Here is a 13666-nt window from a genome sequence, read left to right as displayed (position 1 = left end):
GGGGGGGGGGTGCGGGGGTTTGGGGGCGGGGCCATGGTGTGGACTGCACCGCATGGCACTTCGCCGCAACTGTTCAGAGAAAGCTAACGCGCCTGGCTTTACTGCTTCATCCGGCTTCTGTCGGTGGCCTGGACACACACACACACACACCACACACACACACACACACACACAATGGAGATGAGAGAGAACGATTTAGTTACTGACTGTCCATTAACACAATCAAAGCCACTTAAAAACACACACACACACACACACACACACAGCATGTACACCATGATCTGACCACACACACACTTCTGTACATCTCACATGCTACTAATGATGCTGATTGAGCGTGTCATTGCTCCAGTAGGAGGGCGCTGTGGTGTCTGATGTGTGTGTGAGTGTGTGAGTCGCTCTGACCTCACACATAGAGCACGGTGGGATTAATGATCACAGGCGATGAGAGAAAAAGGCAAACGGAAAAGACGCGGTCGCAGCTGTGTGAAACCATCAGCCGCACTCATCCGCGCAGTCGTCTGCGTACGCGAGGAGAGATTCCATGATCTATAGCTTGCTTAAATGTGTTTCTCACACACACCCCCACACACACACACACACACACACACACACACACACACACACACACAGTACACTAGTCCGACCAATATGATTCAGAGAAATACCAATACAAATAGTGTGGTATACCAATACAAATAATTTGTGGAAAGATAACTCAATATTAATGCCAGTCCTGGTACTTTAATAAAAATACACTTAATAATAATAATAACAATAATTAATTTAATGCATATAAACATTTTTAAGTAATTGTTATAATTATTAAATTATTATTATTAAAAATGTAATTACTAATAAAACAATGAAAATGACGTAATAATACTAATACTAATACTACTACTACTGCTAATAATAATAATGTAATATACTAAAGTCAAGTTCAAATAAATGATAAATAATAATAATAATAATAATAAAGATTATTATAACAATGAAAATCTTAAGACACAATACATATAAATTATTATTATTATTAAAACTTAAAAATAATATAATTAAAAGATTACATAAATTATGCAACAACATATTTTTCACTGTTTTCACTGTCAATATTAATATCATTCATGTCTTTTTTCTTGTTTCATTTGTCATTTTTAAAGTATTATTTTAAATAAAAATATTCCACTAACAAAAATTAACACGGGTTTTCTTTGCCATACCTTGAATACCATCTAATACATACGGTAAAAACATTCAGTTCCATAGTATTTACGTCAGATACCATCACTATACTATGTACAGGCTTGTAAGTGGCATAAAAAGTTTCCAGTGAACCAACATACTTATCATACTCAAATCTCACAAGTTACTTGTCAAACTGACTGAAATCACAGAAGAGACAAAACGAAACCCATCCGGCCACCAACAGCCAAACCACATCAAACACAAACTTTAATTCGCTGTTTGACACTGATCAAACGAGTGATAACGAACATAACTATAAAAACACAAGTTGGCAGTACACATATTACATGTATCGCCTCAAAAATTGTGTGTGTGTGTGTGTGTGTGAATATGTGCTTTTATATTTTTATTTATATTATATGTAAATACATTTTATTTATATATATATATATATACTGTATATACATATACATATATGTATACACACACACACATATATATAATATATATTACATATATTTAATATATGTGATGGTCTGAATACTTTCCGTACCCACTGTATATATATATATATATATGATATTACATTTTTTAAACTATATTTCATATATTTATATTGCGTGTGGTAACTCACGTCGTGGTTCTCGGGGTCCGTCCACAGTGATCTTTATGGCTCTCTGATACGTGGCCACCTGAGGAGGGTTTGTGAAGACGGTGATGGTGAGCGTGAAACTCTTGCCTGAAAAACACAGACAAACAGATCAGAAATTCAGCATTTGCAGAATATATTTAGCATGTATTCACAGGATATATTTTTTAGTAGCTACATGTGAGATGTACATATTTAAAGGAGTGTAAGACTGTAAAACACAGTAAGCGAGACGAGACTGAGCACGCGTGCATTTCTGGATGGAGACATTATGGCTGATCTATCTGATGGACGGCTGTCTTCATAAGTGCTCGTGTCACAATAAAAACCCCACGATCAGACACAGAAGGGAATTTAAAGTCGCCTTTGTTGTGTCCTTAAACAGAGACAGAGTTCAGACAGCACAGCAGAGACACGGGCCAAACAGTGCGTCATGTGACCGCGTCCCCAAATAAACAGAGGACACATGGACGATCTCGAAGAGAGAGAGAGAGTCAGAAATAATACAGTGAGATATCGAGAGGAGCCGCGGCACAAAGACGGACAGATTTCACATGCACTGAGATAACAATATACATGCTTACAAATACAAACAACCGAAAAAAGGTGAAAGTCATAAAATCAGCCAAGATTGCATTTCACCCCAAAGTCAAAAGAAAAAAATATGAAAGTAATTTTTTAGGACATTTAGGATTGTTTGCAATTGACATTATTTTCATGACAGTTAAACACATTTCACAGCCAAATTCTTAACACCTTAATGCAAAAAGTCTTCAACTGTACACTGTAATGCCAAAAAACATGCCAAAATAAAATATAAAATAAAATAACCAAGCATACACATTATTGGGTGTAATTTTTAAGTACTACTATTATTTTTGAGTAATGAAATTACAAGCATAATGAAAATTACAATAAAAAAATCTAAGTAAAAACATCAGGACACATTACACATCATAAAGCGTGCTTAACTGTCATAAAAATAATGTTTAAATGCAAAAACTTTTAATTGTACAAAAACTAGCTTAATTTTATTTGATGTCAAATATAATTCATTTTTTTCTTTTAATTTTGGGATTTTTTCGTGTTATTCTACAACTCCATAGAAAACCATCTATATTATGGTCAGTAATTTGATTTATGAGTTATTAGAAGAACCATTCAAACGTTCGTGGTCATTAAGAGTTATTAATGTTTTTGAAAGGAGTCTCTTCTGCTCATCAAGGCAGCATTTATCAAAAATACAGTATAAATTGTTAAATATTATTATGATTTTAAATTGCTGTTTTCTATGTGAATATCTGTTAAAATGTAATTAATCGCTGTGATCAAAGCTGAATTTTCAGCATCATTACTCCAGTCTTCAGTGTCACATGATCTTCAGAAATCATTCTAATATGCTGATTTGCTGCTCAAGAAACATTTCTGATTATTATCAATGTTGAAAACAGTTGTGCTGCACAATATTTTTGTGGAAACCCTGATGCATTTTATTTTTTCAGGATTCTTTGATGAATAGAAAGTTCAGATACATTTGAAATCTTTTGTAACATTATAAATGTCTTTACTGTCACTATTGATCAATTTAATGCGTCGTTGCAGAATAAAGGTATTCATTTCCTAAAAAAACAAAAAAGGTTATGCATCACAAACACATTTGATTTGAGTTTTTAACGACTTCTGGATAATTGTCATTTAGTTGTCACTGTTGCCACATTAGGTGAAACAAATCCTGTGAAATTGTGTGAAACAAATCCTCAACATACTGCTCCAAAATAAAAAAAATAAAATTGCATTAAAAACACTGACTGCCCTAAAAGCCAGTGTTTATATTAATACACTCTGGCTGCTCTTGCTATGACTCAACAAACTCATTCAAACGATGATTTCATAATGAGCTGTTTCTCATGTTTTGACTGACATTATGAGGCGAGACGTGCACATGTGCCAAACGGCACAAACCGGATTTGACTATGAGGATTATGGGAGCTGGGGTCTGCACCCACAATTCCTGATGCCTTCACCTGTCACTCATCGCTATGACGATGAGATGGACCCCAGGGAGGTGAACGCTTGCGTGCCAACAGTGGGTTTGAGTTACACTGCGCTAAACGGGCCCAAGCTCGCCAGCCAAAGCAAGGTACAGTTACAGGCACACGCGCTGCTCGCTACTCAGCCAGAAAAATAGAGCTGGGAAAAACTCCAAGCTGTTCCCCAAAATCTGACAAACTACGAGGCCTGACCACACACATATGCACAGATGTGCGGCGCACACACAAACACGGGCCGCGCCAAGGATCAGCACTCGAGTGCGATGCCAGGTGCTATTCTGAGCACAGTCGCTGTGACAACACCGAACCACTTCTGTCTGCCATGATCTCACACACAAACAACACAAACATCACATCACATCCAGGACAACACACTTATAACACTGTGACACTGAGCTAACACTCTGCTTTTACAACTAAACGTTCGTTATAATAAGTTTATAGAAAAGTACCATGATATTTTACATGTAAAAACCATGTAGTCATTCAGTACCACGGTATGTGTCAAATTATGGCATAACTATGCATTTGGACACAGTAATACAATAATATGATAATTACAGTAATATGTTTTTGGACATATAGTATGGTATTCTTTGAGGTACCTTCGAGAACTGCATAAATACCATAGTAAACAGCCACTACTGTAGCTGTACCATGGTAATATTACATATACAGTACTTAATGGCACTTTACCATGGCATTTCTATGGAACTCCAAAGTACTAACATGGACACATCCAAAAAATCATGGTAGTACCATGGCACTTTTTTGTGTAAGAATATAGCCTAATAAATCATCAGTACCACGATAAGTTTATTAAAGTATCATGGTTTTACCTTGATTTTAAAAACATGGCACCACAGTAATAAATCACTGCAAAAAAAAAAAAAAAAAGCAGCATGATATTACCATGCTTTTGGATATGGTAAATATCACATCATGATACATGATATATGAATAAGGTAATCATTTAGTACCATGGTATGTGTTAAATAACAGCTATACTGTTTTTTTTAATTTTGAAATATAGTGAATTATACTAAAATTCATGAACCATGGTACCTGTCCAAAAACATGGCATTACCGTGGTACTTTTTTTTTGCAAGTGAACATGGCAACACAGTAATACCTCACGTACAAAACATACTAACATGTTTTTTTGGACATGATGCCATGGTATTTACCAACAAAGTACCAACTATCTGATACCATGGTACTGCCACAAAGTTCCTTGGAGAATCATTTAAATACCATAGTAATCGCTTAAAAATTACTCATGTTTTTTTTTGGAAATGGTGCCATGGTGCTTCTTTGAAGTATCTTTGAGTCCCATGATAATACCATGGTATTTGGACCCAGTACCATGATAATACCATGTTTTAGGACATGCAGCATGGTATTAGCATGGTGTTATTTTGAGTACCATGTAAATACCATAGTACACGTCAATATCATCTGATACCATGGTACTGCCACATGTATATGACTGGTTTTTAAACATTTATATCACCCTGGTATACAGTATATGGCAATAATTCGATAGTAGTATTTTGTATATGAATTCTCAAGAAATATAAATGCAAAACACTGACTCATCTGTTCCTGTCTAACACACTCATCACAAAACCTTCTGCACTAGCACACACACACACACACACACACACACACACACACACACACACACACACAGACACACACACTGACTGTGGTTCAGTGGTTTAGCGTCTGGATGGGAGACGTTCTGTCTGAGAGGCTCAATGCCCAAACAGGGAGGAAGTGCAGAGCGTTTCTCAAGGGGATGTCCCTACATAGTGTGTGTGTGTGTGTGTGTGTGTGAAGGGGGGAATTTGTTTATAATTTGTTTATATGTTTCTGTTTTGTAGAGCACTGTACGGTGTGTTGGTGTGCATGGGCAAGTCAAACTCACAAAGCAAGAAACTTTATAAATGTGTGCATATAAATGTGCCTGAAGAAGACATCAAGTGACTCACGATGCTGCAAAAACAAAGATGGATGGACAAAAAGCCACACAGATACAGTCTCTGTTGTCTTATCTACTCGTCTGAATAATACAGAGTAGCAAGAGTGTGTGTAGAAATGCATAGTTTACATTTCTCCCTTACTTAACACGCTCTTGCTGTTTTTTCACTCTTGCTGCTTTTCCGGCACTAAACCTAATCACTTCCATCGCAGCAGAACGCAGCTGCTCTTGGTGCTCTCAAACATCGCGTTGCTCAGAAAAACAACAGTCTGTGAGGATGTGCGTGTCTGAAATGCACTGAAAAGCAAGACTTTCATGCAGTAAAATGGACAAATATGTTTTGTTTAACAATCTCGACTAAACATTTATGCTTTTCTTTGTACACAAACTCAGTTTCAATTTTCAATGCATGCATTTTGTGCTCAAACCACGCAAGCACACCTGTTGCAAACATCGACTTTGTTGCCTCTATTATGCTGTGTTCAAATGATGACGCAGACAAAAGAGAGCAGGACAAAGGAGTGTGTATGCATCCGTATATTTATCGCAGGCCCAGACATGTAGGTTAAAAGCAGTGGTGTTAGCGCTGAGGGCTATATCAGCGAAATCACATCGGGCCTTGAATAGAGCCCTGCGGGACCCCTCGTTTTCCCAGAAGCCAGTCATTCTTTTGACTAACTACTCTGTCATTACGGAAGCTGGACGATTCATACATCACAAATACAGTAAGAAGTCACTCCTCATTTTCTCACAAGTCACATTTTGGCTGCTTTAACCCTCTACCGCATGGTGTAGCCATATGGCAACAACATATCATAAAGTACCTTAAAATAATATTTTTTTCCAAATTTTTTTTTACAGCACTTCAAGTTAAGCCATTCTTAGAAAAGAAAAAGATTCAAATATTTTTTTCTATAGGTCTATCATAATGCGTGCGGTAGAGGGTTAAATATCTAAAATACAAGCCACAAAAATCGCCACCACAGCAGTTCAACAATCAGACGGTGGTACAAAGGACTGGATGACTAGCAAGTGTTGTGATTTAAATAGATAAGATCTGCAGTATTTGACTGCACTGGCCACGTGCCACAGCGACAGGTAACGGACTGTGCTGACATGTGTGAGTTCTATATCAAACACACAGGAACACACACATTTAACCAAGCATGTACACACGTAGACACTGGCATTAAAATATCTCCGTCACGGCTCAGTGGTGAGTCTACATCAACTGTTTCCTTCTCAAACATGTGTATGTCTAGGTGAGGCGCAAATCTGTTATTTTTTAAAGCGTTATATGCATTTTACCTCGTCCGCTGCGGCCAACGAAACGCAGGTCATTAAAACGAGCCACTTGATTCTTGATAGCGGCTGTGGCATTGCGGAGTTCGGCAGAGTAATTCTCATCATTGCCGGCCATCACTGTGACCAAAGTGCCATCAGGGATGTCACCGAGGGCAACCACCTGTCAACCAATGAATAAAGAAGATATGTAAGATACGTTTAAACCTTCGTCAAAACTGCATTTTAAAAACAAATCAGTTATCACACTCCGCCACAATGATAAAAGTAGGACGAATAATGAAAAAGACGAAAAAAAAATATATATATGAACAATATGATAAAAACCATTGATTGAATATATATTTAAGATTTCTAAAATGCATTTATTTGCTCAATTATACAAAGTTTTTACAAAAATAACTGTTTTCTGTGTGAATATATTGTAAAATGTAATTTATTGCTGTGATCAGAGCTGAATTTTCAGCATCATTACTTCAACTACTTTTTTTTTTTTATGTATCTATGTGTTTATTTGTTTATTTTTAACAATCTTACTGACCCCAAACTTTTGAACACTAGTGTGCATATACTATTATTAGACTTAACAAAAGATCTTATTTAATTATTTTATCACTAAGCAAAAACATTGGGCAGAGGGTGAAAATGAAAACCAAACAACATTCAAATCCTCTTTACAGTCCTGCGTCACGTCTACTTGTGCAATATCTCCACATCTAAACTAAATGAGCAGGTTATTTGCATATTAACTGTAAATGTCAGCACATTCTTTGGCTCTTTGTTTCAGAGCACACACATGCCTCACAGCACTACGCTCTGGTTTTGGCAAGACTGGGTGGTTCGCATTTTTACTGTCATTTGCCAAATGCGGAAGATGATGATGATGAAAGTTGTTGAGGTCACCAGTGACAACAGGAGATTAACAACAATTACTGACGCTTCCCGCCAAATCATTAGCTTAATTAAGGATGTGCATTAAAAAAGGCCAATGTCAGATTGTAAGATTTTAAAACGTCCTCGAGCCTGAGAAAAAAAATGCATGCATAGTTCTTCATATTGCACAATATTATTAAACCATAAGATGTCATTCACAGATACCAGTGGTCTGCGGTCAGGTACCTTGAAGGCGATGGGCAGTGTCTTGTTGCAGCGCCAATGTGTTGGCAGGACGGAGCAGAGGAAGTTGGGGCTGTCGGTGCGCACCAGCTCTCCTGGGTGGTCGGAAAGCACCTCCACCATGCTCCGGTCAGCCATGCGCAGTTTGCCCATCAGGGCGGCGCCGCTGCTCTCCTGAGGCCCCAGGGGCAACCCCTCATTCATCTTCCCCGAGCTCAGGGTGGTCGAGGGAGGCGTGAAGCGTCGCCCAGGCGCAGGTTCTGAAACGCAAACTTGCATTAGGCCTTTCACTCAACTCAACAGAAAATTTAAAAAGTTCACAATTTTGCAAAAAGTAAATCTGAGATGTTTCAAAAAATGTTGAGTTACAGGTCTAAAATGAGATTAAATAAGCAACAGTCGATGCTACTGATATGCACACCTGTAACCGCACATCTATATTAATGCACCAAGTGTTGCCTTGCTTGCCACTGTATTACTACGCAAAATAATTTCTAGTAAAATTAATAATTATTTATTAAACATTGGTAACTTAAATAAAAACAATAAGACATTTTTTTTGCCTGTAGTAGGCCTACAGTTATTTTACTTTGAGTTGGGCCAAAAAAACCACTATAGTAAAATCACTGTAATGCACTGTAATGCATGGTCACAATAAGAAAAGTGCAAAAAAGTGTAAAACAAACCATCACTTTCGCAATTAAGTACATCTCAGATGTTGCATTGCTCAGCACTGTATTACTAGGCAGAATAATAATTTCTAGTAAAATCATTTATTTATTAAACACTGGTGTCTTAAAAGCAATAAGACACTTTTGGACTTCTATTACAGTAATTTTACTTTGAGTTGGGCCACTAAAACACTACTTAAACATAGTAAAATCAACATAATGCATGGCTTCCCTTATTTACATCCTTTCACTCCACTGTTACTTTACTGCACAATATGTCGTCATCTGCAGCTTTGCTCAGTGTAAGCTTCTGTCTTTTAGTTTTTGGCATGCACAAAGTACTACATTTAAAAAAAACACTTTTTCCAAGCAGCTTCTGGTGCCGTTACCCTGGTTGGCTTCCGTCCCGGAGCCCATGCAGCAGCAGCAGTGCCTCGCAGGCGTATGAAAGCATTAAAACCGTCAGACAGAGCCGGGGCCCGCGGTCATTCGGCCAACCACAATCGATGCCACATGAGTGCTGCGCACAGAGAGCCACTGCACTCTCTCCAAACCCACCGCCCAGTATAAACAGACACAGCCGCTACATCAGGCTAAAACTGGAGTTTGATGATGGGTGTTTGGGGTGAGTGAGATGGGGTGTAGAAAAAACAGATTTGCATTTGCAGACAGAATGGACAAAACAGCACACATTCCGGAAGCCATACACATACACACATAGTCCAGACATATGAGAATTTAAAAAACAATGACAATGCAAAGACTTATTCTTACAGCACAGTTAGTGGGATGAAAACTAGACGTTTAAATAATTTCTTCTTTTGTTCTCAAAACGCTTCTGTCAAGCTCTTAAAAATATGAACTTTATATTCAAATCGGTTTCATGCATATTCTACACGCTTTCTGATTTTATGAAAGTTTTCATAATCTAATCTAATCATTGTTCAATCATATTTTTCATATTTAAAATATCATACATAAATATCAAGATGATTCCATTTGACCTGATTATGAATATAAAAAGGTCAAAATGCAATATAAAAAAATAAATAAAGACATTGACAGTCATGAGGGTCTGTGCAGGTCATCTCTGTTATTTATTTATTTTTTTCTCACGTTTGACAACATAATGATTTCAGTCACTCCGTCTGATTTACTTGGCATTTTTTTAAATATTGATAACATTTTTCCTTCATTTTTTGGGACAGTTAACACTACTTAATCTCTGATTACAAATATCAAAATGACATTTAAAAACAAGTTCATCATGGAAAATGTACCTCTGTTACAATTCAGTCATTTTTATATACATTTCTAATGCATTTTTAGATCAGCTAATTTGATTTGCCTCTCAATTTAGTCTTATTTTCAATATCTTTATTTTTTATAACTCATATTTAATTACTTATTCATAAACGTATTGCTTTTTGTTCATTTTGCCGATTGACTTCTAATTTTAATGCAATGCTATTTTGTTTGAAAATACTACCTGCTTAATCCTTTTGCATTCTTATATTATTCTAATTATTTTACACTGCTTTGACGATATAACTATAGATTTAGTCGTGCCAAATAAAGCGAAGTGAAGTTGAGAGAGAGAGAGAATCTGCAGTGTTTTTGACCGGGAATGTCACATTAACATCACGATTTCGCTTAAGGTTAAAGCTTTCGGTGATTATTAACAGCTATGAACATTCAGACATCATGAAACGTGACGCGTAAAAATAGACTCGCCGTTACGCAGAGCTGAGAAAGGCTCTTACCGTATTTGGCGTCCCAAAGAAAAACCATTTGGTATCTTTTGAACACCCTCTCAGTCAGAGTCAGAGTCAGGATCAGGATCCAGGGCTCCAGACGAGCAGCTGATCGGACGGATCAAAGGTAATAGCTAAAGCGCGACGTGGAAAGTTTGCGCGTCTTACTATCCGTTTGGTGAGGCGCAAACCGTGCCGTTCAGTCTGAACCGAACTCAAGACAGTTTATGGAGACGTTGTTGCTCTTTCAGCAGGTGCCATCAAGAGAGAACGATCTTGCGCTCGCGTATCCTTTCGAAAGTGTGCGTAAAGTTGCGCACCTTGCAAACCGCGCACCTGACGCCAGCGCTTTCGCTTTCAGTCTTTAACTGTATAAAAAGTGCATGCACTCAGTTCTATAACACTGTATAAAGCTGTTTAAAGAGAAAGTGTTCTTCCAAAATCCAGGACGCCGCTCGCAGTGGAAAGGATGATGCGTTGTGAATGAATCTCTCGGCAGCGACGCGCTTTTACTGGCAATGGGCAGCGCAGGAACGCCAGCCAGGAGAGCTCATTTGCATGGGCCTTCCCCCCGAACGTTCTCATTGGTCAGCGATGACAGACCTCGACAGGCTCGACCAATCAGAAGACGGTCCGAACCGTGGATCTGAGCAGTCAATGGAATTCCTCGCGCGCTCGCGTCAAATGGTTCACTGTAGAATTGTCTGGATTTAAGTTACTTATCAAATGGCAGCTAAAATGTAGGTTAAACTAAAGCAAAAACAGTTTGTTTAAATAGATTATAATCTAATATATTATTTTAAGAAATCATATAAACAATTGTTAAAAGTATAAGGAACACATATAATAGATGGTAAAAAAAAAAAGTTTGTTTTGTACCAGATGTTGTTTTTGTTTTATCAGAAGGAACATGATATCAGCAGAACACGACGAGAACTCCAAAGCACCATGCTGTTCGCCAGGAAACTAATGTGATGCTAGTAAATCATGCAAGGATCTAAGAGTTTGTTTGTTTTTTTCTAAAAAGGATGAAAAAAGTCGCACACAAAAGAGAAATCATGTCTGATCGAAACCGACTTGGTAATGCTCTAATCTGTGTTTTGTAGCCAAAAGGGGGCAGCAGACGATCTACATGCGCCATATGGAGTCTGTTATAGATCCTCATACTGAATGCATGAAGTAGAAATGGCAAGCAACACAGAAATGTTTCGTCATCTTTCAGTAAAATGAACAGAATGTGAATTCATCTGAAAGCGCATGCCTTCACAAAACACTGCCAATTATTTAAAGAAAGCGCAGTACTGGAATCACTATAATAATTAATTATAAATAATAATAGCTTGACACCTTGTTTTAAGAAATGCACTTTTCCAGTTCAGAATAGTTCATGCTCAGAATAAACACGGGATGGGAAGCGTACATACAGAACAAGTCTGGCTGATTACAGGAACTGTAAATACTGCAGTCAACACGGCATCGTCAAGAACCACGTTTGAGGCCAAATCCACTTTAACATCTATCATTTTCAGTAGATATCTGCCTGTGCTTTATGAAAGAACATCTGATGGACTCTTCAAAAGTTCTAATAAAAAACTAAATTATTTAATCATGTTTGAGATTCATTTGGATGAGGACTGTAAAGCAGCAAATGTTGCAAATTCCCAAGATAAATTTGCATTAGTCATATCAAACTGTGCAGAGTCACTCATAACAATAACAGAGAACGACGAGATCTTGTTCTGCTCCGGTTACAGGGCCTGATTCATTTGTTCAAATGTAAATTGCATGCATTATGAGATGCGTGTTATTCACGTCTCATCTTCCTTGTTGTCTTTACTGAACGTGAAACACAAAACTGAATGCAAATCCTGCTATCAGTCATACTAATGAAAACGCAGCCTCTGCACAAGTCATCCTGTTTATTACACAAACTATACCTGAGTCAGTCTTTTTATTTCAGCTCTGAAATGTATCTTATTGTAAACAAATATGATGCATTTCAGTTAATCTGCCAATAAAGTGGCCTCTTGTGTGTTTAAATGTCAGAACATCTACGTAGATTGATTTTTAGTGAAGAACAAGAAAGATGTGTTCATAAAAACATGAACTCCTCAATCTAATCGTGTTTGCAACTAAGTAATATAAAACAATCATAATAATTTTGGCTATATATAAAAATATATTACATAGCCTAAATACATCACATTAGATCAGTAATCAAATATATATATATATATATATATATATATATACACACACACATACATACTGCAGTGCAGTGTCTGAATACAATTATTATAAATAATAATTTTGGCTCAGTATAGTCAGAAGATATAACGGTTGAATCTGAAAGCAAAGATCAATTCCAGGGAAAATAATATAACATGCACGCCAATCATAAATGATTTTCTAGCACGAAGGCACCGCAGGTCTTGGAAGCGCAGGATCTCGGTCTTGTGTTTTACTGATTTGGAGTAATCTGATCTCTGAAAGTTGAGCAATCAATAGCGCTTGTAGTCGGCTATAAAATATATTGACAAGCGTTGCAGGGTTACAAATATCTGATCATGTTCAGACGAGCAATGGAGGAAGCACACGCTGAATAAAATATAATTCTACACAAACAGTTTGATACACCTAGTTTCTTCCCTCAAATATTTCCTCTAAACTGAATTCAGTTATTATAATTAAAAAATTTCCACAAGGGAACTGGAAAATGTTTTAATACTCGCTAAACATGATATTTCAGGTGTCAAATGATATACATCAGACTGTCATCATTAATGTCAGCATATTGTTACTAGTATTTGGTTAACACTAATAATAAGCGTCAACCAAATTAAAGAATATACAATTATCTTGAAAAAACAAAGGCCTGATGGTGCACACACACACACACACTCACACTCACACTCACTCACACACACACTCTCACACACACACACACACTC

The 13666-nt window shown here is 37.2% G+C and overlaps 1 protein-coding gene across 1 annotated transcript in view; it reads right to left on the bottom strand.

The window, feature by feature from the left end:
• Positions 1-11284, bottom strand: part of LOC107698911 (runt-related transcription factor 1-like) — a 20206-nt gene extending 8922 nt beyond the window's left edge. Inside the window, exons 1-4 of the mRNA XM_016500046.1 lie at positions 10725-11284; positions 8294-8550; positions 7181-7337; positions 1823-1927 (exon numbers count right to left, since the gene is read on the bottom strand). Coding sequence (XP_016355532.1) covers positions 1823-1927; positions 7181-7337; positions 8294-8550; positions 10725-10752 — 547 coding nt within the window. The 5' untranslated portion in view covers positions 10753-11284. The remainder of the gene's footprint in view (positions 1-1822; positions 1928-7180; positions 7338-8293; positions 8551-10724) is intronic.
• Positions 11285-13666: the final 2382 nt, after the last annotated feature.

This window comes from Sinocyclocheilus anshuiensis, unplaced genomic scaffold (assembly GCF_001515605.1).
Source record: "Sinocyclocheilus anshuiensis isolate Anshui unplaced genomic scaffold, SAMN03320099.WGS_v1.1 scaffold1854, whole genome shotgun sequence".
In the NCBI taxonomy this organism is placed as follows: Eukaryota; Metazoa; Chordata; class Actinopteri; order Cypriniformes; family Cyprinidae; genus Sinocyclocheilus; species Sinocyclocheilus anshuiensis.
This window is presented reverse-complemented; position numbering and strand designations above follow the sequence as displayed.